At 40.3% G+C, this 25,287-nt stretch overlaps 1 protein-coding gene across 2 annotated transcripts in view; it reads left to right on the forward strand.

Moving 5' to 3' along the window:
• Positions 1-25,287, forward strand: part of PCSK5 (proprotein convertase subtilisin/kexin type 5) — a 381,372-nt gene that overhangs the window by 12,440 nt on the left and 343,645 nt on the right. For both annotated transcript variants that reach the window (XM_087822706.1, XM_016222840.2), the window contains exon 2: positions 22,745-22,849. In XM_087822706.1, the coding sequence (XP_087678832.1) occupies positions 22,745-22,849 (105 nt within the window). The remainder of the gene's footprint in view (positions 1-22,744; positions 22,850-25,287) is intronic.

Here is a 25,287-nt window from a genome sequence, read left to right on the forward strand (position 1 = left end):
AATAGCCTAACCCTTATCTTTAAGTGTTTCAGACGTTGGCATGAGCAGCAGGGTTATTCTCTCTGGCTTTGACCTCCATGAGAATTCTTAGTGTGAGAGTCAGGGTACACGATGTGACATTGCCTGCTTTGAGCACCAAGTTCCAGTTCATCTTAGGATGGAGCTAGCTTCTCCATGGATCTTAGGGAACCCAGAGGAGCCTGGTGGCTGTGACCATCAACCAGGGGTGGCAGTGGAAGTCTTGTGTCTATTAGAGCAATAGGAAGTACAGCACAGAGTCTGGCCCTCCTACCCCAGTGAAGGAATTGGTCAGTAAAAAGAGGTTTCAGATCACAGGCAAGTTTTACTGTGTGTGTGGAATTAGTGGGAGTAGCAAAAATAAGCAGATTTGTACACACAAAAGGTCCTAAGGCTCTGTATAATGAAAGCAGTAGAATCTTGTGATGGTCAGAGGCTCATGACAGTGCTTATTTGGATTTTGAAAGGCCAGAACACTGAAGTTAAATCTGCATGAGAGGAGGAATTTCAGGCTCTTAGGACAAACTGGCAAATTACATCTTGTGGCTTGGTCCATAAGGTAGTCCATAAGGAGCAACTTCAGAAATATCCTTGGAGATAGAAAATAAACTCAGGACAAAAAGAGCAACTATCCCCTTAATTATAAAAGGAATGCTCCCTTGGTTGGTGACATGGCCGGAAGCCAGTCTCTCAATGGAGATGGGTCTCTTGTCTGACCTCTTTACTTCTATCAGATCTTAGTCTCAAATGACCAGTCCTTCAGGCTCAGGCAGATAGAAGGAAAGGTGAGTTATATTTTCTGGGTCAGATGAAAGGGAGATGGGGAAGCTGAATGTTCCCATGCTGTATATAGTACTAGAGAAGAACTACTCCCTCTTCTCAACTGTGATGGATCTACTGTAGCCAAGCCCTTTGTTACTTCTTTTTGGACTGTTGCACTAGTCCTACCCATTCCCTATTGCCGTGCCCTTCAAAGCGTGCCACATTAGACATTAATTTTCTCAGAGCCCACTGTGGTTGAAAAGACTACTTTTTCTTTGTCTTCCTTCTTCCCCATCATTCCCCTCCTCTCACTCCCCCTTCCTTTTCCACCTTCTCTATTCTGAACACATTCAACCTAAACACTTTACCATTCTTTGCACATGAACTGCCATGCCCTACTTCTCTGCCCCCACTCTCGTAGTCCCCGCTGCCTGGACATCTCATGTCCAGCTCTCACTCATTCTGCAAAGCCCTTCTTAGATGTCACTTCCTCAAGTGAAACTGCCTGTGGCTAAAACCCCCTTCCTTTAAACTCTCATGGAACTTTGTAGGCTGCTTTTGGCTGGCATTTGACATGTGCATTTTGTATTCTATGTATATTTTATCTCTTCTGCCAGAGAGTATTCCCCTTAAAGAGGAGTTCTGTCTGATTCATCTTTGTATCACATTTGGCACCTAGAAGAGTGCTCTGCAGTTGTAATGCCCTCAGAAGACTATTCTGAAATGGATAGATGGCTGTGAGGAAACAGAGGCAGGGAGTAAATGGAGACTGTAGCAGTCATTAGTACTCTCTACCTAGTCATGTGATAGGATTGTAGTCCCCTATTCTGGATGTTAAGGGTGGCCAGGTAACTTCCGTTGGCCTGTGAAATGCAAGCAGAAGTGACACATGTCCCTTCTCTAATCATCAGTGCACGATTTGCTGTCATCTGCAAAGCTCCTTGTGGGGATGCTCCATTAGCCTAGGTCCCATGAACAGCACTGCCGGTTCATGCACAGTGGACATGTAACATGAGCTAGAAACAAGCCTTTATTGTTTTAAGTCACTGAGATTCGTGGGTTCTTTTGTTACCGCCATGGAACCTTCCTGTACTGACTAATGCAATAGTACAGCACCCTTTCTGTTTAGCCTTGCACAGAGCATAGACTAAGAGATTATGATGGAGGGGGGAAAAGGATTCTGTGATACTCTGAGTAAGACCCTGTGGCTTATTGGGGAGACCTCAGTGATCTCCAGTATACATTTTGCTCTTTATGTGAGTGATAATTATATGTGTTTAAAAAAATCAGAAGCCAGATAATAGGTATTTGCAAACATGCGTATTTGGTTCCATTGCTTAGAGATTTAAATTTCCTGGGGAAAAACCCGTGAAGATCCCAGAGCTTGATTGCACTGCGTCCCTTCTCTCTGGCCTCAGCAGCTCTGTGGATAAAGCTTGTTCCATGAGTTCAGATATAGCTGGTTGTGCCTGGTAAGCCTTTAGAAAATTGAGGGTTTTTCTCTTTTCCAAGAAGACAGAAACTTAGTGTATTGCAGTTTGCCTTTTATTTTTCCCCCATCAAATGAAAATAACATGTTAACTCTGTACCTCGAGTCATTGTTTAAGAGAGGACTTGCTTTCTGCTTGCCAACAGCACTTGCCTGCGCCTCCTCTAAGGCCCACACTTTTGCTTTCGGAATTGCAACACCCACTGCTGCAGAACCCACTTTAATCCACCGCCCCGTCCCACCGGACGCTATGCCTTAGTTGTTAGAGAACTGGCTTTGCAAACATGTGGGTATCTGTGCACTTGTGTGATTTATGTGATGTGGACACAGCAGGGAACATCTGAGATTTAAAACGTTATGGCCTGTATTTCCAACTGTTGAAATGAATCCAAAGCAGCAGATTTTTCTTCTTTGGCAGGATGGAATTGAAGCAACATGCAGTGGTTTGGTTCGCCGATTTGCGAGCTGTTAAAAATCGGAATAACTGAAAACGAGGAGAGTGAGTGCTGCATAATGTGAAAAATATTCTAAAGGTCGTGTGTCGTGCAGTCTTCGACAAGCTAAGCGCCACAGAACTAGATGTATTTTGAATAAATTTGAAACACTGCATGTGAACATGTGGATTTTTATTTTTTTTTGGCTAAAAGATTCTGTTACCAAAATAGGCAAAATCATATTTGGTTCACCCTAAATCTGAAAGACAAAGGTTATAGTGAACCCAGAAAGTGCTTCTGCCACCTTCTTGTCTCTCAGCTAAGGAGGCCATCTCTGGCATTTCTTTCTTTCACTTGTGGGTGTTCCCTTTGCCATCAGTCTGTCCTTCGACATTCACTGCAGATGGTTTTAGAATATCCACACTATGCTGAATACTCTACCGAACCCTGGAGACACAGCAGGGCGCAAATTTCTGCCTCCTTGAAACTTATATACTCACAGGAGAAGTGTACCAGCTTGCTAAAGACAGTCACCCAAAACTCAGTGGCTTAAAATAATAATTATTCTTTATAGAATTTATTGGGGTGACATTGGTTAATAAAATTATATAGGTTTCAGGTGTACAACTCCATAATACATCATCTATATATTGTACTGTGTTTTCATTACCCCAAGTCAAGTCTCCTTCCATCACCATTTATCCCCCTGTACCCTCTTTTACCTCCTCCCCAAAAAAGATAAATATTATTGCTATGAGGCTGCAAGTTAACTGGTGGGTTCTTTGGTCAACTGATGGGTCAACTCGGTCCTGGTTGGTCTAGGATGGCTTCACTCATGTTCCTGGTAGTTGGTGCTGGCTGCTTGCTCTGATTATGAGGGCAACTGGTCGTGTGCCTGGTCTTCATCCAGCAGGCTGGTTGGGCCTCTTCCCATGGTGACAAGAAGGTATGCCAGCAGCCAGGGAGAGAGGAATCCTCAATGTGCAAGCCCCTTTTAAATTTCTGCTTGTGTCCTATTTACTAACATTCCGTAAGTCAAAACGAATCATGGCCAAGCCCATCTTCAAGAGGTAGAAACATATACCTCACCCATTGATAGAAGGAGATGCAAAGAATGTGTGGCCATATTTTGCAGTCTACTACAGGGAGACTGTTACTAAGCAATTGAAGAGAAAACAAAAAGTATGTCAGTTGGTGATAAATGCTATGGATAGAAAGCAGAGAAGAGGGAATGTCTGGCAAACTTTTTTTTTTTTTTACTTGTAAACAGAATGACTAGGGCAGTTTACGTGAGTAAAGATCTGAAGAAGCTGAGGTAAAGAAATGAGGCTTCCAGATATCTGGAGGAAGCACATTCCAGCAGAGTGAGCAGTCAGTGCAAGGCTCTGGGCAGAAGCAGTGGGCCAGACAGGTGATGGGAATGGGTTGGGGAGGTGAGGTAGACCTATAGCTTGGTCCTCACGTTTTAGTGTGCATTCAAGTCACTTGGGGATCTTGTTAAAATGTAAGATTCTAATTTAGTAGGCCTGGGATGGGACTGGCTCTGCCAAGGTCTCAGGCAATACTGATGCTGCTGGTCTTGGGACCGCACTTTGAGGAACAAGACTGTAGGTCTTTGCAGGTCGTGCACAGTAAGGACTTTGGATTTTCTCTGAGGGAATAGAAAGGCCATTAGGCAGTTTTGCACAGAGATGTGACCTGTTCTCCACTATTCAAAAGGAGAAGGTAATTGTTTAGAAAGTTTAAATCATACACATAGTGCGAGGGGTGGAGACATCTTGCAGTCTAATGTGGAAAAGAACATTGCATTTAGCTTGCCGTAACAACTTCAGCCATCTAAATGTCTTTTCCTCTACAGAGCTATTTCCTTTACTTCGTTTTTTAACAAGAAAGGGATCTGTCTTTGGACATCCCCCAACCCTACCCCACTCCCATACCAGATCCATTCTAGAACAAACCAACTCTGTCTCCTTGCAGTCACCCAAATCCTGATCACTGGAGCTGTTCCTACTTGGCTTTTTCTTTCCCTGATCCTTGGCTGCCTTGGCTCAGTGGCTCTCAATCCTGGCTACACATTCCTGCCCCCAGGACCCTTTAAGGATACCGTGAGGGATTCTGATTAATTGGCTTTGAGCAGGGCCTGGGTGTCAGTTGTCTTCAATAAGCAGCCAGAGTTGAGAACAACCATGTACTCAGTTCTTCCTTGGCACCTGATAGGCTGGCTGTTCCCCCAGCCTCAGAGCTTCTCTTTCCCTGAGGAACCCACTTCCCCTCCACCCTGGTCTCAGCCTTCTCTCTTCATCACCATCAAAACATGGGAATCATTAGCTCATTTTCAGCCTTATTTGCATTTTGATGTTTCTAGCCTCAGTAGTCAGATTTTGCTTAATTACAGTCTGTTTGCATTTGGGGCAGGGGTATTCTTTGTTTAGCTACAAATATGTGAGTTCATACTTGTGGATGTCTCATGTCACAGATTTGTGCCTTTTTTGTGTAATGATACTGAAAGGCCCTGTCCACATGACAAATCTTTAAATGAATTCCAGGAGGACAGGATACTGGGAACACAGGCTGGAAGATCAGTTAGCTCCAGGTTTCATATTTATGAAATATCTCCCAACGAGCTTATAGATACAGTTTCATGCCCTGGCTGGATTGAAATACAGTGTCCATTTTAAACTTTTATATCATGTCTTATTACATTTCACTCCTTATAGTAAGCATTGCACATTCTGAAACTACCTGGTGAGCAGCGTACTTATATTTTTATATTATGTGTAGACATTTGAATAAATATGCTTTATATTTTCAGGATTTCTTTATTTTCTAATACACCAGGCACCTCAAAATATAGAAATGGCCTGGGCTCTGTGTCAACCTTTGAGAGGTCCTCCTGAAACCCTGCGTAATTCCTTAGGAGAGTGTTTTCCCCTCTTTTAATATAGCCTGTATGTATGTAGGTATTATTTGAAGGTCCTGTTTGTTCTTTAATGACTTTTGTTTTCTAATCAGTGTAGGAAATAAAGAAAAATGAAACGCAGTGCAAAGTATTATCTGTAAATTGTGTCTGATTCGCTGTATCATCATGTACCAGGAATGACAAGTTAACTTGTAACAGATTTAAACAAATTATTAACTCAACCAGATGGGTTTGCTTGAGTGTTATCATAAAGGGCCCTGTGATGGGAGAGTAGGACCAAGTTCCATAAAATTTATTGCTCGAGTCTTGCTGGAGGCAGCGTTCCACCAGGCACTGCCTTTTGCCCCCTCATCACCACGTCGGATTTGGTTACTCCTTGTTGTTGGGAAGAAAGTGTGGGGGAGTAAGTTTAAATTAATGGTAATTGATGTGTCTTGAAAGAAATACCACTTCTAATAGTCCTTGGCTTTGGAAGAGTCCTAAAAATGTCTTCTAAAATATAAATGGGCCTCGGGTAGTTAGACCCATTGGGTTCTAGAGTTGTGAGTGATGGTGTCACCTAGTCCCGTCATCGTAAAGGGGAAGAAACTGAGGCCCAAAATGAGGAGGCGTAGATAAAGGTATTTAGCAAACCTGAGTTCCAGTGTCTTCAAGCTCTTATGATAAAAGTGACTCCTGAGAGTTACTTTATTAATACTGTAAAGAAGCTTTCTTAGTCATCTTGATCCTTTGTAGGATGTATATATATTCATTAATTCTTGCTAATAATTTTTGTATTTATCTGGGCCTATGTTTCTTTAGGAGACAATGTACAGGGTGGGGCCAGAGTAAGTTTCCAGTTGTGAGTACATGAAACACAGAGTTTATTCCGGTATTATTATTTATTAATTATTGTATTATTTTTCATACAAACAACTATAAACCTACTTTGGCCCCACCCTGTGTGTCGGGAAAATTGATCAAGGGAATTTGTATATATAGATATGGGGCATATGAATAAATAACTTGATTTTGGAGGCAATCTTTTTTCCCTTGTTCTGTGAAAATCTGAATTTTATACCCTTAAAAAAAAACAAAAAACAACAACAAAAAAACCTACCTTGCTAAAAATTCTAGGTGTTTTATACTGATTTTGATATAGCAAAAGGTCATTTCTGCCATGGTGACTGTTTAGTACTAAGTAAATGATTGATCTAATGGCCAGAGTATGAACATCTAGGTAGGTTCCTAGGAACCAGAAAACTCTTTCCTAAGGGAAGTCAGAGGCTCATATTGGGGGAGGTGAACATAGTGATTACTTTTACAGTAGGAATAGGACCATGCATTAAGGGGGTGCCTTTACCTATGACTGTAAGATAAACTCAGCATTCCTTGGCTGATATAGTTGTTAAACTGTGAGATGAAGGGTTAGTTGTTGTAGACATCACATCACACTGAGCATGTAAGTTTCATTTATAGGCCTATGAAAGGTCTGAACGGTAACTAAAATAACAGAATAGAGACATATCAGCCTATTTAATGCAGAAACTGTGAGAATTCAAATTAACATGATACATTTGTGATGGGAATAAATTGCCTGTGGCTTCCCAAACCGTTCTCCAATTTGGGTCTTTATCTCTTTACTTTTTTGGGGCTTTAAACTTATTTCACAACTTAGCTACAGAATGTTGGCATGTTTAGACTAAGAGGGAGGAAAACTTGCAAAGTCCTGTTCTTGTGCTAAATTGCCTGCATCTATTTGAGCAGTGGGAATGTAGCAATCAGAATATATCCAGTGTTTGGAACATTAACATAATTCATGGATTAATTTTCAGTCCTGTGGAAGCCTCAGAGAGAAGTTTAATATATATTAAATACACTGAGTTTTCTTCATTTTTCCAGATATGAGGTATCTGTCCAGATAAGGCTATGACTTCAGTTACTGCAAAAATCTGTAAACATTGCAATGATTCTTTTGGTAAAACACTGTATTGGGTTTATATTTTATGTCAACAGTAAGTACTTAGGAATGATAGAAGGGAGATACTTAAAACTCAATCTACGGCACCAAGTACATTTTCTTAAACATCACTTCTAACTTTCTATTTTATGGATACAAACATTTACTTGGTGGGCATAATGGTTATTTAAACTCCCTTTTTGGGTTTATTTGATGTATATTTAAGACTAAGCAAGCTGCTGAGATAAAGGTCAATGGACTTTTTTATGTTAAGAAAAGAATTAAAAACTTGGCACTTTAGTCAGACTTGGATATTGTTGAGATAAAGATATTAATCTTAAAGTTAATCAGGTTGGAGCTGAAACTTTAATAAAAATGGAAAATATGACTCCAAGCACAAATTATGATGTTCTTTAGCCTATTTAGGTTTTATATAGAATATAGTGAAAAACAGCACTGAGCTGGATGCTGGAAAAATCTTGTTTCTATCACTTCCTCCCAGCGTAAAGTTGGGTAAATAGCTGAATTTAGCTGGGACTCAGTTTTATTATTTGGAAAGTCAGGATAATAATTCTTTACTTACTTCACAGTACTCATTCATTCATTCACTCATTCATTCTATACATGCTTATTGGGCAGCCATTATGTGCCCAGGCACTGTGCTGGGTGAGGGCAATAGAGCAAAATTTTAAGTTAATAAGGAAATAAACAGCTTGACTTGATAGAGTAATGGGGGAAGGTCATTTAGCAGAGAGGCCAGAGAACACTTTTTCTGACTAAGTAATGTTTGAGTGAAGGTGTAAAAAATGAGAATGAATTAGATAATGGGAGGTTGAAAAAAGGGAAATCCAGGCAGGTGGGAAAGCAAGGGCACAGGTCCCGAGGCCGAAAAGGCCAGTGGGGTTAGAGCACAGTGAGTGAGGGGGAGGTATTAGGAGACGATGTTAGAAAGGTAAACAGAAGACAGATGCGATAGGCCCTCATGGGCCAAATAAAGGCATTTTTTATTTCATTGCAAAAGTTACAAGAAGTAATTGATCAGCTCTATAAGGGAGAATGAAATTATCTCATTCATATAAACAATGTGTGGGAAAGCAGTTTGAAGACCGAAAGAGAGCCCGGCCAGGTGTGGCTCAGCGGTTGAGCATCGACCGAGGATCCAGGCGATTGGGGTTCAATTCTCCGTCAGGGCACCTGCCCGGGTTGCAGGCTCGATCCCCAGTCGGGGGCCTGCAGGAGGCAGCCGATCAATGACTCTCTCAACATTGATGTTTCTTTCTCTCTCTCCCTCTCCTTTCCTCTCTCTGAAATCAATAAAGATACATTTTAAATAAGCAAATAAAAAAATAAAGATGGAAAGTGTGTGTGTAGGTGAGCATTTAATTTTGCCATTACATAAATAAAACAAGACAAAAACACGTGGCCTGATGAGTTATTTATCCTGTTTAGGAGGTTGTAAAGTTCTTAAAGTGGCCCATCACTAACAGTGCTAAAGCATACACACAAGCCAAACACTGGCATTATTTTTACACATTTTGGAGGTGAGGGGCAACAGCTCCACCTTGGTAGTATTTTGCTTAACCTGATGTTCAAGTTTTGTTCTCTGTGAGCATGTATCTGCTGGAGAACTGGAAGCCACCTGGGAATTAGCATCAGATTAAATATCTCCTCTTATGGAACTAAAAGAGTAGACAGTCCATTTGTGCAGAATTATGAACTTATAGTCCTTGGGGACCGTAGACAGATAGTGTCAAACAAGCAAGACTCAAAGAGGAGCCATTGACAATTTAATGCAAATCAAGCCTTTGTTTTATCATTTGAGCCTATCTGCTGATATAATTATGATAATATTTGGGACTACTTTATTCTCCCCTGTGCTTGGTGAATTCCCATTCAGGTAGATGAAAATAACATTTTTCTACTAAGACATCTCTTGAGATATCAAAACATTTTACTTGAAAAGAGGAAGAAAAACATGTTCTAATCTTTATGGCTTGAGACGTTTATTAAAAATTTGAAAATTATTACTGATCCTTCTATGTGGGAAGTAGAAGCTAAGGAGATACAGTCCACATAAATTAGAATATGGCATACCTAATGTTTAGTGGAAGACAACTTTTAATTTTTAATAGTTAGAATTATTAGTATGTGTATCACCTGTGAAATTCTAGTTCTGAAATTTTATTCACTTGGGCATGAAATGAACTGATCTATCATAGATAACTACTTCCCTCTTAGTACTGTGAACATTATTAACATTTTAAATTGTCTCCTAGAATTGAGTTTAGATAAAATTCTACTTGAAGTCCAATTTTATTTTAAACATTGATTGGGCTCAGAACATTATAAAAAGGGTAAGAGCTAGAATTAAAACCCTTTTTATTATGAAGATCATATGGGTATGTGGAGGGGTGGGTTTGTACTTTATCTTGACGCACAGGCCGACATAGTCAACAGCGAGCTTGCTTCCTCCTTTGAATGCTGCTTCGTCAGCTGCTCGCAGTGCCTGCCGCCTCACCTCTTGGGCGAGAGTCGGCTGAGCGAGTGGTGACCGGGTTCTGATTCAGTTGGGGTGGGGCATGGGAATGTGCATTTCTGCTCGGCTCCTACAAAGGTCCTGCAGGTCTGATGCTTCTAGTCCCAGCGTCACGCTTCAAGAATCACTGACATGAATTTTTACTGACTTTCAAAACATCTATATTAGATGTGTGGTTAGCAGCTTTTAGGAGACCCTGAGCCATTCTCATCTTTGTTTCAAAATTACCAGCCGTATTTTTAGTTTATAGTAGTTTCAAACCACTCCATCACTTAGCATCATCAGCCGTATTTTGTCCTTGCTGAGGTGGTCATGTGAGTGAAAGTCCTGCTTTACTAGGAAATGTGGAAACACTTCATTTCTTTGATAAAAGGAAAGCTTTACATATTGTAATGATTCTCAGGGTAGCTGTTTGCACTGTGTAATTCCAAATGTTGAGGTGGTTGCTATGGCTTTAGGGAAGCTCCGCGGTTGAATAAAGCCAATTTAAAAATATATTTTAATCCCAACAACTTTTTAATCTTTGGCTTTTCCATTTGTATCACCTTTCCAGTTAAGTCACTTTGATGACTGGGCTTTTCCTTATGGACTAATTTTTTTGGGGGGGGAAGGATCAAGTTTATTGAGGTATCGTAAACCTCAGTAATCACACATACAGTAAATTTGCATACAGTAAAATTCACCGTATAGTTCTATAAGTTTTGAAACTACATGTAGTCATAGAACCACCTCCATGATAAATCTATACAATAATTCCATCACCTCGGAAAAATTCTCTAATGCTCTCCTAATCAGCCTCTTGCTGCATCCCCAACTGCTAATGGATTTTCTGGTCTATATTGCCTTTTTTTGAACGTCCTGTAAATGGAATAATACAACATGTGACCTTTTGAGCCTGGCTTCTTTCCCTTATTATAATGAATTGAGATTATCCCTGATTAATCAATCGGTAATTTATTCCTTTTTATCGATGAGTACCATTCCATTGTGTGGATGTACCAGTTTGTTTGTCCACTCGCCAGTTGTAGAATATTGGGTTATTTCCAGTTTTGAGTGATTTATGACTAAAGTCACTATCAATAATTTATGTATAAATTTTTGTGTGAACATAAGTTTTAATTTTTCTTGGGGAAAATATTTAGGACTGGGATTTCTGGGTCATATAGTAAGCAAATGTTTAATTTTGTCATAAGTTGCCAAACTGTTTCCCAAGTATTCCTAACAATGATGTATGAGACTTCCATTAACTCACATGCTCACCATCACTGGGTATTGCCATTTTTATTTTATCTATTCTAATAGACATGTATCTGTGGCATCTTTAATTAGTACAAATGCCCAATAGCTGCCCACAGTGGCAGAGCCTCAGGAGCTATAGAAACAGGATCTGGCCTCACATCTGCCTGAGTGCAGAGTTTCACAGCTCACCCATTTGCCCTCTGCTGCTGGGCTGTGGATGCTTTGCGTGTCCCCCAGTCAGGGCCCATTTGGTGGTCACTATCCTGCTAGTGCTAGCTCTCATGATCCTCAGGAAAGACCAAGGTGACGACAAATGAACTGGGCATCTCTAAACAGCTATTAGCAAAGATAAGGGGAGCTTCTCTTCCTAAGTTTTTTTTGTTTTGTTTTTTAACTGAGTTGACAAGAGCACATGCACGTCTTTTTCACGTTTTTAATGCTCACCGCTTTCACACTCAGAATCTTCCTTTTAAGAATAAAACAGGTCATTGAAAATGCTGTAGTTCTCAAAATGACCTCTGTTTACCAATGTAATAAAATATTGGAAATTCTGAATCTGATTATGCTAAATAGAGTTTTCTAAATTTGGGGAGAAGAAGAGGGCTTTTGAAATAATTAAAGGATTGAACAAAACATGGCCATTACATTAACGCTAAAATCAAATTAATTAGAGATTTTTCTCATTATACTTTTTAAGTAGATAGGAATATTTGAATGGAGATCATAGAATTCAGGGTAAATTGTTCAATTTCTGCAGAATGAGGTGGATGGAATAAAACTGGTTTTTCACCTTGGTTGAACATTAGAAGCACCTAAGAAGCTTTTTAAAAGAGAATACTGATGCCCTGGCCTTAACTCAGACCTTAAGAGTTAGAATCTCTGGGTAGGCGTGGAGGGACCCTGACATCAGAATTTTTTTTTTAAGTCCCCATATAATTCTAATATATAGCAAAAGCTGAGAGTCATTGGACCTAAAGGGAAAATTTACTGTCCAGGGGTAATTCTAAAAATGTTTCCACTTATCAAAATCTGTACTGTTTTCTGTTTGTTTCCATGTAAGTGGAAATGCTTCAAGTTGCTAAGATGGTCAGTAATGAAAAGAATACAGACCTACATATAGGCTGTGTTCTCTTTCTGTCTCAGCCTCTCTCCGACTCTATTCCGTGTGTGTGTGTGTGTGTGTGTGTGTGTGAGATGTCTTGTAAGCAGGTGGAACAGCTTAAATATTAAACAATAATTTCTTTTAGTTTCTCCAGAAATTACTTACAGATGGCCTTTGAGAAACTTTTTAAAAGAATAGCTGACTATAAATAGCAGTAATAAATGTTCTTATCTGAGGAATATAGTGCAAGGATTATTTTACATTAAGGACATAATTATTCATTTTGGACAAAAGTGGATTGAAGAAAATCAAAGCCTAATGCCATATACAGTTTATTCTTAAATAACTTACAGACATATTATATGTTGAATGTTTAGCCCAATCTTTATCTGTAATATATTAATATGAAAAATTATTTGAATGCTCTCGGGAGAAATAGTCTGATTCAGTAGAGAAGGTGTAAATTTTAAACTTGCAGTTGATACAAGGTGGGGGGGGTGCAGAATCGAGTCAGAACCTTATCTCTGTGTTAGCAGCGACTTTGTTTTGTTCACTTTATCTGCAGAATCTTTTGATCAGTGCTCGGCACATAGTACACACTCAATAAATTAATATCTAGGCAGGATGTAAAAGCAGAGTAGAATATAGAACATGACATTCAACATCCAACAGAAATGTAAATTTCTATCACATTTAAGGTATTAAAATATAGGCTGGAGGAGACCCAAATTAAAAAGGGTTTCTGAGGATTTCTTTTAGTCAGCCAAGTTCATTCTGCTAAAAATTTTTCAATTTTAAGTTATTTCCATTAGAAGTACATTGCCAAGGGGGGTCATGGGATCGTGGACTTCATCCTGGCTCCACCATTCCTGGAGTTGACATGTGTTGTGTTCTAGGCCCCAAGTTTTCTGGGGAGACATTACAGATGTTGGCTTATCCAGGGGAAGCAACCCTGTGGAGTCTTATCACATGAGAATAGAATGGCAAAATGTGCATGTTCAGCCAAGAATAGGGAAAACCCAGTAGGGACGTAGTGACTGCCTGGCATGGCATGGGTTGGCTCTATAGGCCCGAACCGGGAGCAGTGAGTGGACTTAGACTAATGATCTGGAAGAGTTTTGTAACAAATGGGCTGCCCTAGAAAATGTAGTACTCTATGCTAGTTTGAAGAGTGCATTCCCGAGTCCAGTGGGGAAAATCAGATTAAAATCCTGTTTTTGTCTTTTCCAGCTCTGAGATTCTCTGGTTTGCTTTGAGGCAAATCTCATGTCCCATGAAATGGGGCAGACTATAGATTTTTCCCTTGAACCTGGGAAAATTTGGTGCTTACTTTGTTTGCTGTGTTTTATGTTTTCTTGGAGAAATTGTTGTTTCTGTTTCTTGCTTTCTCAGAAATCATAGTCAGGATGTTTTTGATTCCCTGCTTTTAAAATGAACTACAGGGACCTAGATTGTCCTACACTCTGCTGATCAGGTAGCTTTAGAATGAAATAATAAGGCCTCATATTGGTGAAGGGAAAAGGTGGAATGGGGTGAGGATATTTGAGTGTTCCAATAGAATCGCATGTGGTGCTACAAAACCCTTTGAATAACTTTTAAATCAAATTAAAATTCTGTGACTTGAAAAAGTAGATTTTTGGAGTCACACTGACCTGGTTTCAAATCCTGACTTTGACACTTCTTCGGGTTGGCATATTACTTAACCTCTCTCAGGTTCAGACTCAGTTTCCTTGTCCATAAAATTAGAGTAATTCTTCTTCATTTGCAGGGTCGTTGGAAAGATTTGCTATAGTGTTGGAAAGCATCAAGTGTTAGCTCTGGTTATTAGTGGTATTAATTACATAATACCACTTTGAATAGACAAACCATTTACTAGTTTTGTTTTGCTGGGCAAGTTGCTCATTCTTGGACTTCAATCTGTTTTGAGGATTAAGCAAGATAATCTTGTTTAGCAAGATCAACAAGATGACGCTAACAGGTGCTTAGCAGAGTGCCTGGCCAATGTTAAACACCATCATTATATTGATACAGCTGTTTGGAATTGATACCCAGAGAGCCCTGAAAATTACGAAGTTTGAAGAGGCTCCAAATAGAAATAGTTTAGTTTCACTTTATTTGCTTCTCATAGATGTCTACTGAGGAACTAGTTCTCCCTTGTTTTAGTTTCCTATTACTTTTCTAACAAGTAACCACAAACTTAGTGCCTTAAAACAACACACATTTATAATCTTACGGTTCTGGGGAGCAGAAGTCCTAACTTAAAATCGAGGCGTCGGCAAGGCTGTGTTCCTTCTGGAGATTGTAGAGGAAGACTTCATTTCCTTACTTTCTCCATCTTCTAGGGGACGCCTGCACTCCTTGGTTAGTGGCCCCGTCTTCCATCAATCCGAGCCAGCAGCACCACTTTTAAAAAATCTTTCTCTCTCTCTCTCTGACCTCTGCTTCTGCCATCACATCTCTGACTTTGCTCCCTACCTTGTGGAAGGTCCCTTGTCATTGATTATACTGGGGCCCCTCCTATAATTCAGGATAACCTCGCTATCTCAGAATCCTTAACTTAAATCACAACTGCAAAGTCTTTTTCACCATATGAGGTAAGATATTTACAGGTCTGGGGATTGGAATGTAAATATTTATGGGAGCCATTATTCAGTCTACCACCTCCCTCCTATTTTAGAAAATTGCCTTTGATATCATAGAGATTATATATTTTTCCTTGAGCATCCTGATTTTTAAAAAAATTATTGGAGTGCTTTTGCTCTGAATTCATGGACCTTAATGCCATTCTCTAAAGAGCTCAAAGGCTGAGCCTGAACCTGAAGGAACTTAGAAAAGAATCACAGGTATTCTCTGAGTAACTTACTTGAAACTAAAGTCTAAGGAAGGTGTTTTTCATGTCATTTTGTGGTATTCCCTGGCCCAGTGCAGTACCATCGAAGATGTTTGGTGCCAGATGTTACACCTATTTAATTTACAATGCCCCTATTGCTTCTTGGCCTTTTGGCTAAGATCGAGTAAAGTAGCTTACAGTGCCCTTCGAACTTCACAGTGAAGGTGTGCCTTACAGATACTTTCTCACTCCCATGAATACAATGATGTAAATTCCCTGGGGTCAGTGGTGGAACTGGAAATGGAGACCAGGTTTCTTGCCTCTGTGAGGCTAGGAATGAGCTCTCTCAAATACTTGTCAACCTTTTCATTTCTTACATCTGCTGAAGGTAGACAGAAATTTCTCTAGAAAACAGTTCCTCTGTACAGCTCTTAGGAGAACAGTCTTTGGGATAACTGAGATCTCTGGGTAGCTGTGGTTTTAAGTTCTTCCTGAGAAACTGTTTGTTTTAAGCATCTTTTAGAGTAGTTAAGAACATATGCTCTGGAGTTAGGCCATCTGGAATCAACCTGAGCCTCCTCCTTTGCTAGCTGTGTGGCCCAGGGCAAGTTCTTAAACCTTGTGAATTTTTGCCGTGAGTGTAAAATGGCAATAACAATACCTGCTTCATACCCTCGTGAAGATGCAGTGCAACACGCCTGGCGCTTCATCTGTGCTCCATAAATGTTAGCAGTTCATCAGATTTCTGCATTTCCTTGCCTTCTAATTTACTACTTTAAAACAACTTTAACAACCTTATTATGGCATCTTTGTTGTAAATATCACTTTTGTTCAGTGATTCTGAGAGGTCATAGAGTATGATGGAACCAAAAAGGGAACTAAAAAATAAAGGCGGCCTGGCCGGGCGTGGCTCAGCGGTTGAGCGTCGACCTAGGATCCAGGCAGTCGGGGTTCGATTCCCGGTCAGGGCACATGCCCGGGCTGCGGGCTCGATCAATGACTCTCTCATCATTGATGTTTCTATCTCTCTCTCCCTCTCCTTTCCTCTCTCTGAAATCAATAAAGATATATTTTTTTAAAAATAAATAAATAAAGGCGGATTTTGGTGATTATGTGGTTACTGGTGGTAAATTCTCAATTTTCAGATATGTTTACATGTGATCATTTCATTCATTCATTCAACATTTATTAAGCATAAAGCATATGACACATTATATGTCAATTTTATATCACAGAAAGGGTTATAAAGAGAAGAGCAAGAAATCCTCCCTAAGATTTGGAGACATGCTCACTGTTGTTTTGATTTTTTTTTCAAGGGCAGGAGCCTTTCACTCTTTCATTTATTATGCACATTTTATTGGGTATGCCTGGCCCTGTTCATTTGAGCTACGGTTAATCCAGAAATAAACAAAACAGAAATCTCTGCCCTTATGGAGTTACATTCTAGTGAGGGAAGACAAACAATAAAAGGGAAAAATAAAGATAATACATAATATGTTAAGCGATGATAAGTGTTTAGGAGAAAAGTAAATCAGGGGGATGGGAATGGAGTTTGCCAGAGGAGTTGATGGCAATTTAAAATTGGATTGTCAGAGAAAACCTCTCTGAGAAGGTGGCATTTGAGCAAAGACCTGAACGCTGTGAGGAAGTGAGTCAGAGAGATTTGTAGAAGAGCATTTCAGGCAGAAGAACAGCAGGTGCAAAAGCCCTAAGGTCTGGACTGATCTTGGTGACTTGAGGAAAGGAGTCACGGGCACCTTCCCTTTGGTTCTCCTTTGAATGTTATAAAGTCCGGAGTACAGAAAGCAAATAATTACAGTTGTTTAACATTCTCAGGGAAGCGCGAAGGAGGAATCACATTTATCACTAATGAAGGAAACAGTATATCCAGCGCTGGCCTTGTGCCCTTCTGTCTAAATGGATTTGACGAGTGGAAGTTTTGAACCTGGCAGCTTAGGCGTTGGAAGGAGGTTGGCCGGCCAGCACCATGGTCTGGGTGACTTGGTTCTTCCCTCACCTGGCAGGATGCGAAGAAGTGGGAATTGCAGCCCCAGGGAGCTGGGTTCTTGCCTTTACCAGTCTCCAAGTCATCCTACAGCTGGGAGAGCATCGGGAATCAGAAGAGGGGAATTCATAACTTTTGAAATCATTGTTATTGAGGTGTCATTTGCATACCCTCAAATGCAGCCATTTTTGTATAAGGTTGGATGAGTGTTGACAAATGTATATACCCTGTGGTGTGCTGGTAAATACTAAACAAGTGACTCTTCAGGGGAAAAAAGAAGCCCTAATTTGTCGCTTTTGCTGATTTTTTTCCTGATGTATAAATGCTTCCATCGTTGTTGATTTCTTTTTTTTTTTTTTTTTTAAATATATCTTTATTGATTTCAGAGAGAGGAAAGGAGAGGGAGAGAGAGAGACAGAAACATCAATGATGAGAGAGTCATTGATTGAGCCCGCAACCCGGGCATGTGCCCCGACCGGGAATCGAACCCTGATCGCCTGGATCCCAGGTCGACGCTCAACCGCTGAGCCACGCCCGGCCGGGCCATTATTGTTGATTTCAAGTGATCAACGCGGTATCATGGAGCAGGGTGTTAGGAAAAAATGTGACTGGCTCTCGCAAGCCAATGATGAGCTGGTTCCACACACCTAAGCACCTGCCACCAATGTCATTATCACCTCGATGAAGATGCATAACGGTCCCAACATTCCGAGTTTCTCGGCTTTTCCCAGGCAATCCCCACACCATACACTGATCTGTTTTCTGTCCCTGTAGATTAACTGTCCTAGAATTTCATGTCAGTGGAATCAGACAGTATGCACTGTTTTGTGTCAGAATGATGGTTTGAAATTCATCCATCTTATATATATCAGTAGTTTGTTTGTTTTATTGCTGGGCAATTGTATGGGTTTACCATTATTGATTTATGTATTCACCTGTTGATGGTCATTTGCTTTGTTTCTAGTTTGGGGCTGTTACTAAGGAAGCTGCCATAAGTATTTGCATGTGAGTTTTGGTTTGGAAAAGGTTTTCATTTCTTTGAGGTAAATACTTTGAAATGAAATATCTGGGTCATGAGGAAGATGTATGTTTCATTAGAAATTGCCAGGTGATTTCCCGAAGACACTGAACCATTTCACACTCCCACTAGCAAAGTATGAGAACTTGGTGCTCCACAACCTCTTTAAAACTTGGTACTGTGAGGAGTCTTTTAAGTTTTAGACATTCTGGTGTGTATATAGGGCCATTGTGATTTTAATTTGCATTTTAGTGTCTTTGCATGTGCTTACTGGCCATCTTCTTTTGTAAGAAGTATATCTTCTTTTGTAAGAAGCCCATTTAGATTTTTGTCCATTAAAAAAATTGTTTGTAAGTTGGAGGTAAATAATTTTTCAAAAAGGAATACAGAATTTAGAGACATCTTTAAATTGAAGAGGGTAAGAGGGAAAACAAGGCAGACAAGCAGCCTGAGAAAACTGACAGGTTCATTGAGGTGGCCACAGTGCCTGTAACCTGGGCACTTTATAACCAGGTTGACTAAATGTCCCAGTTTGCATGGGATATCCCCAGTTAAAGTAATGAAAAGTCCTGTGTCTCTAGAAACACCTCATTCCTGGGCCAACTGGCATGGTTGGACACTCTACAGAACTATATATAAGTTGCAAACTATATGCCTGGGGTCATTCAACTGGTGATGGTTTTAGCTGCAAGCACAAGACAGACTGTAGGTGGTGAATGAATTCTGAAAGAACACACAGCTCCTCATCAGGTACAAAGCCAGTACAAAATGTGGGTATTCTGGCTCCTAGCCCTCTGCTTAGAACTTAGTAACTGGCTATTAAGATAAAAATTTAGGGGCATAGGGAAGGTTCCCTCCTGCTTCCAGGAAAAAAAAAACCAAAAAACAACCCTCCAGTGATTATTTTTTGAAATTACATACACTATGTACTCATTTATTTGGCTGAAGTTTTAATTTTCTGATGAAATGTAGTTGTCCCTGGAAGAACTAGGACATTGAGTCTTACCAGTCATTTACACCTTAGTATAAAATAGCTTATACAAATGCCTTACCTAAGAACGTGATTTGGTTTGAGGAAGGGTAGTGATAGGAACAGTTTGGGTGCAGCGCTGAGGAGCTACCACTAAAGAAGAAATAGCACAAAAACTTGACAGAATTGGGAATGAAAGGTGAAATTCATCAACTTAGTATTGAGTATAGAGCTGTGCTGCTAGGCAGGGAAGAGTGTTTGTGTGTCATTGTACAGAAGAGGAGCTTAAGAGGGCCAAGAGGGAAGGACTTATTCTCCTTCCTTTATGTGCTGGTAAGGAAAAGGTTGAGCTTTGATTTATCTGCTATTGATTTTATACTTCATATATTCCTCTGGTTCCTGATTTATTTATAAAGCGTCCCTAAGTTAGTTATATATTGTCCCTTGTTTTAGCCTTTGTTGCTATTGCATAACATATAAACACAGTCATCTTTTGTTTTACATTACCCCGGAGGAGCTAGATGGAACTCCTGCTTATAGATAACACTACTGCTTCATTTTCATACACTGTCTTTCTTTTGAGTAACTCCCAACATGTTATGACATTTTTCTTCTTAATGTTTATTAAATGCTCTCAGCATGCTCAGTGTTGTTGAAAGAATATAAAAGAGGCAGTTCTTGCCAATAAGGGGAATGCATATCAATAGATGAGAGACATAAACATCCCTTTAAATATATATATATAAAGTCCTGAGAGGTGACAGATTATTTTGTTTGGATGAGGTAGAATAATTGAACTAATGCACACTACTCCTTAGCTATTGATCTTGCAAAAAAGGAAAAGAAAAGCGTAGAGATGCCTCAGCCTATAACTTTCAGATAAGCCTGGAAGAGTTGGTACTTCAGTTAAGGTGGAATTCAACCATTTTTGCCAAAATGAACGTTAATTCTGTGAGACTCATACCAGAGATTTCGAATCCCACATAGCTCTAATGAATGCAGTTTTAGCAATTCAAGGAATCTGATTTTCATATCATTCATTCATCAATCTTTTCTGAACCTACTACATGTCGAGCCATGTACTAGGAGCTGGGAACAAATTGGTGAACAAAACAGAGATGTCCCTGCCTCACTGGAGCGTGCAGGTGGAGACACAGACATTGAACAAGTAATTGTGCTAATCAAACTGTAACTACTGTCATCTGTGGGGTGATATAATAAAGGAACTTGACTTGGTCTGGGGAGTTTTGAAGGCTTAGGGGTGAGGGATTAATTAGAGGGTAGAAGGTGACATTTATAAGGGAAACTAATAACCTCCTCACGTTTACTCTGTCCCAGGCAATGACTTGACCAGGCCGTTCACCTGTTACTACATTCAGTCCTTATAACTAAGCTAGTCATAATCATTACTATCCCCTCTCTGACTCTGTCCACTACACCTCCTGTGTCTTTTTTTTTCTACATTTGAAGAGACCATGGCCCAAAGAGGTTAAGTGATGTATCCAAGACCCCAGAACAAGTTAAGTCAGGACAAGGGTTCCATTTTCTACTGCCCTACAAAGGCCATTTAGGCCAGGATCCCAGTTTGTACCAACAAAGCCATGAAGAATCGGAATACATCTTTGGGGTGTGTCTCATCCATAGTTCAAGCTTAATAGTTAAGTTGAATTCACTCGTTTCCCATAATCAGAGAGGTTCCGGGATATTTGAGTGGACATTAACACACTGGCAATTGTCACAGTGGTGACAGGTTTTGTGTAAAGCTCTTCCTCAGTGAGTCTAAGTTCCTTTCCATAAGAACTGCTGTATTTTCCCAAGGAGCACTCTTGACAAAAGCTACATGAGGTGAAAATTCTAAGCTCCTTGGGATTTTAGGATTTTTCTTATAAAGGATTACACTCCCCTTGATTTCTATCTGTAGTCCTCTGGAATCAACATTGGCCTGTAAATCCCTCCTTGAAGCACCCTGGAGTCAAGGGCTGGCACTGGCACCTCTTCCTCTCTGTTGCTGCTGTTTTGAGAACCCAGGGTCACTGAGACCGGAGGTTTCAGCTGGGATTTCCTTGCCCTTTTTCCATGTTTGTTTTCAGAGTTCAAGATCTTTTCTCTGTACATCTGGGCAGTTTCCACCTGAATAAAAAATGTGAGACTTCAGACCTTCCAATTTATTGAGGACTAGGGATCTTCAATTAGTGCATAAAGTCCCGGTGAGGAGATGACTTAAATGGCACAGAAATTAGGTTGATTGTTGTTTTTGGAAGGGGTGGGCAGTGACTGAGAATGTGATGGAAAGACGGAAATAAGAGATAAACCTTTTACCTGGAAAAATTAAGCTGGGCCAATGACTTTTTTTTTTTTTCTCCAGTTAGGAAAGCCCAACTTTTGAATTGTCCCAATTGGAAAACATCCTGATGTTGGTCATTCTTTTAGGGAATAGCCATAGTGTTCTAGAGAAAGAGACAATGTATTTGCCCAAAGCAAGGAGAGTGTCAGCGTCAAAGAAGGGAATTTGAGAACTGCAGTGATGTTAGAAATTAACTAGCCCAAAGTCCAATTTTATAGAAATGGAAACTGAGACATACTCAGTATATGTGATTTAGCCAAGAATCCACCTCCGGTGAGTGTCAGCTGGACCTCGAACCAAGCTCTCCTGTCTTCGTTTGTTGTACTTGTTCAGTTTCCATGATGTGATCCACATTGTACGATCTGCCAAGAGAACATGACTGTTTGGGATTTTGTTCATTTGTTTTCCTAAAGTGTACAGGGACTTCCTTTCAAAGCTATCCTAAACAGAACTAACTGTTTCTAACTAAAGGAGAGGGTACACAAATAAGAAGACTAATTTGTTAAAGAAATGGTTAAGATAAAGCGGACTGAACTATTTTTACACAGGAAGCTTGGTTGATTGGTAGGATGTATGATCTTTGTTTTGTTTTAGAAATTGCCATTCAACTTCTAATTTTGCAGTAAATGAAAAACTGCTGTCTACTGAAGTCAGGAAACAAACTAAGCAGTGTTTTCGTCGTGAACGATCAACTGCTTAGGACTTGTTTCAAATTAATGATATAAATAATCTAACAAGGTCCTTCATTGTACGTTTCTCGGGGCAAACAGAACGTAGTGTGTTTTTCTAACCAGATAGCAATTTGGCTTTTTCTCTTTCCCACATTTGGATATAGATTGATATAGAATTACTTAAAATGCTGCATATAAATTAAACATTAAGAGGGAGAGGCTAAACTGCCCATTATAATCTTCAGTCCCGCAGTCACTGCCTCAAGGACACTCCATTTCATATCACATGTCCTTCTTTGAAAAGTGATCACCAGGGTTCAAGTAACATTGAAGCAGAGCAGGCACCTGCATAATTTATGGACCTTTTTTTGTTTTGTTTTGTGTTCTTATTTTAATGGAAAACAGGAAAACAGAAGATCTCCTACATTAACTCTCTTTCCTTTGTTCTTTCCCTCATGTCTTTGCAGATCGGGGCCCTGAAGGACTATTACCACTTCTACCATAGCAGGACTATTAAAAGGTCAGTTCTCTCAAGCAGAGGAACCCACAGTTTCATTTCAATGGAACCAAAGGTAAGAAGAACCAGTTGGGTGGGGACCGACAGGCAAAGCTTCTGCATTTTTCATTGGTAATATCACACTAGGAACTGATGACCAGCATGAAGGCTCAGATTTCAAGAGCGGTCATGCTATCCTTTGGTCCAGGGCCTTTGCTTCCTCTTCAGACAAAAATAAGCAATAGCTTGATTTTTCCTGAAGTGCCATTATTATCCCAGTTGTGGAACAGCCCAAGGGTATCATAAGTATGGGTTCTCATGGAGAAACGAGAAGGAATGTGTGTGAGGGAGATAGAGATTGAGAAGTACTGAAGTATTAAGAATTCCACACACTATCTTACCTATTTACTTACAGATCTGAGGCTCCGTTCGAACTTCATGGAGGGAGTCTCTCAAAATCCTGAGATCAGCCCTTAGGTCACCATGAATCCTCAATTTCCACTAGCATTGGTAGAGCCATGCCACTGGCAGCCCAAGGACTAGACCGTGTCTGGGACGAGAAGGATGCAGAGCACAGCAGGGACAGGAGCTGGCTCCTGCTGTTGGGGGCTCAGCAGATATCTTTCTTACATGTTATCTTTACTCCAAGTCCTTGTGGGCTTTACAGGCAGCATATCCCTGGGAGAACCTAGAAGAAGATATATGTCCAGGTCCTCCCACTCCATTTTAGAGAAGTGGAACAGCTTTGAACTGAGCGATAAGAAGCTGAAGGGTGTTAGGAAGAAATAAACTAGTAACTGGCAATTAAAACTTTGAGGGTGAGTTAAATGTCTGTCCTTATTAAGTTAGAGGAAGGGACTGACTCTGACACACATCTGTTTGGCCTCCCAGATTTGGCAAGTAAAAAGGAAGAGAGAGTAGCTGTACCAACCTATCCAAGTTCTTCTGTGGGCTTGCTTTATTATATACTGATTAGGAAGAGATTTTTTTTCCCCATTATGATTTGGGTTTGCCATATGAACTTGTTTTCAGATAAATTGGTGAACAGGTCCCTACCACTGAGCATCGCAGTCCAGCCTAGAGATTCTTTGAAAATAATATTCCTTTATTAAAGCAAAAATGTCCCTGTTTGAATTAATATGCAAATCAGTTTTGTAGTTTGGAGTCCTGCTTTCTGTCATGTACCATGGTTCGCCTTATTTTTTTTCTGGAGTATTATCACACAGTGTTCATGATTGTGAAATTGTATCGTGGTGATGGTTAGAAGAAGCCCATTTGTCATAGATCCCAACTTTCTGTGGGTCGTAGGAACTTCTCCTAATACTTATACTCTGGTGGTCTGGGGATTGTAATTTTTTTCCCCTTCATCTCTATTCGCAATGAAATGTTTTTGGAAAAGCAATCTGTTAAGATGTTCTTGAATTCGCTGAGTTTTCTAAGCAAAGGCATGGTTTTTATCTGTTAAGTAACTTTGTTGAAGCTTTCTAGAACTTCAGTAATTAAAATGATTCCAGTTTCAGACCTCATGTGCACAGTCAATGTGAATTTGAAACACTAAGCACTACTTGGGTTGGGAAGCAAGAACAGAGTGTAACGAGATACTGCGTTCATTGTGAAGGGTTTACCGAACATGGAGCTATTCAAGCCTAACGTTATCTTGGGGGATCTTGGTCTACGTCTCTTCTTATCTCAGTGCATCAAATAGCTTATGCAGGTTCCAGCGGGGACCTTGGATGCTGAGACACACAGTACCTGGAATGTATGCCCTTCCTCACCCAGTCCAAAGGAGCAGGGTCATGTCAGGCCAGCCCTAGGGGACATGCTCAGTTCCCCTTCCTCCTCAATAAGAAGAACACTTCAGGGAAGAGCCGTATCTTACTCTTCACTCTGATGCCTTCCGCCTCTTACTCACACCCGGCCCTTTATACAAGAGGCACAATGCTACCGACTTCGCAGATAGAGCACCACAGATTGGGGTTTGCCCACAATTTCTTTCAGAGTTTCTTTAACTCCATTCATTCGTCCACTGGCCATATCTTGTCTATGTCCAGCTCTGTGTTAGCCCCTGACATTTGAAGACACAGTGGTACCCTCAGGGAGCTCACTGCAGGGTCTCCCACTGCAGGGTCCTGGGCGTTCAGGGAAGCCCAGGACGTTACAATACTTCTCAGTGTTGGGGATGGGGGAGCAGAGGAGATGGGGTCCTTTACCTTCCTTCTCATTCTCCAGCTCCTTCCTCAAGAAGCTCAGACACACTTAGTTATTTTTCCTTTTTAATTTTGAAAAACCTTTTACGTACGGAGAAGTCACAAAAATGTTGTGAGGAATTCCTGTGTATACTGCCCAGATTCCCTAAATGTAAACATTTCCATTTTACCATATGTACTTGATCATATTCTCTCTCGTCTATACATACACACACATGCACATATATATGGGTGTGTAGGTATATATGTATATAAGGGATTTTTTCTGAAAATTTGGAAGCAAATTATAGACACAATGCCCCTTTAA

This window comes from Miniopterus natalensis, chromosome 12 (assembly GCF_054644295.1).
Source record: "Miniopterus natalensis isolate mMinNat1 chromosome 12, mMinNat1.hap1, whole genome shotgun sequence".
Classification (NCBI taxonomy): Eukaryota; Metazoa; Chordata; class Mammalia; order Chiroptera; family Miniopteridae; genus Miniopterus; species Miniopterus natalensis.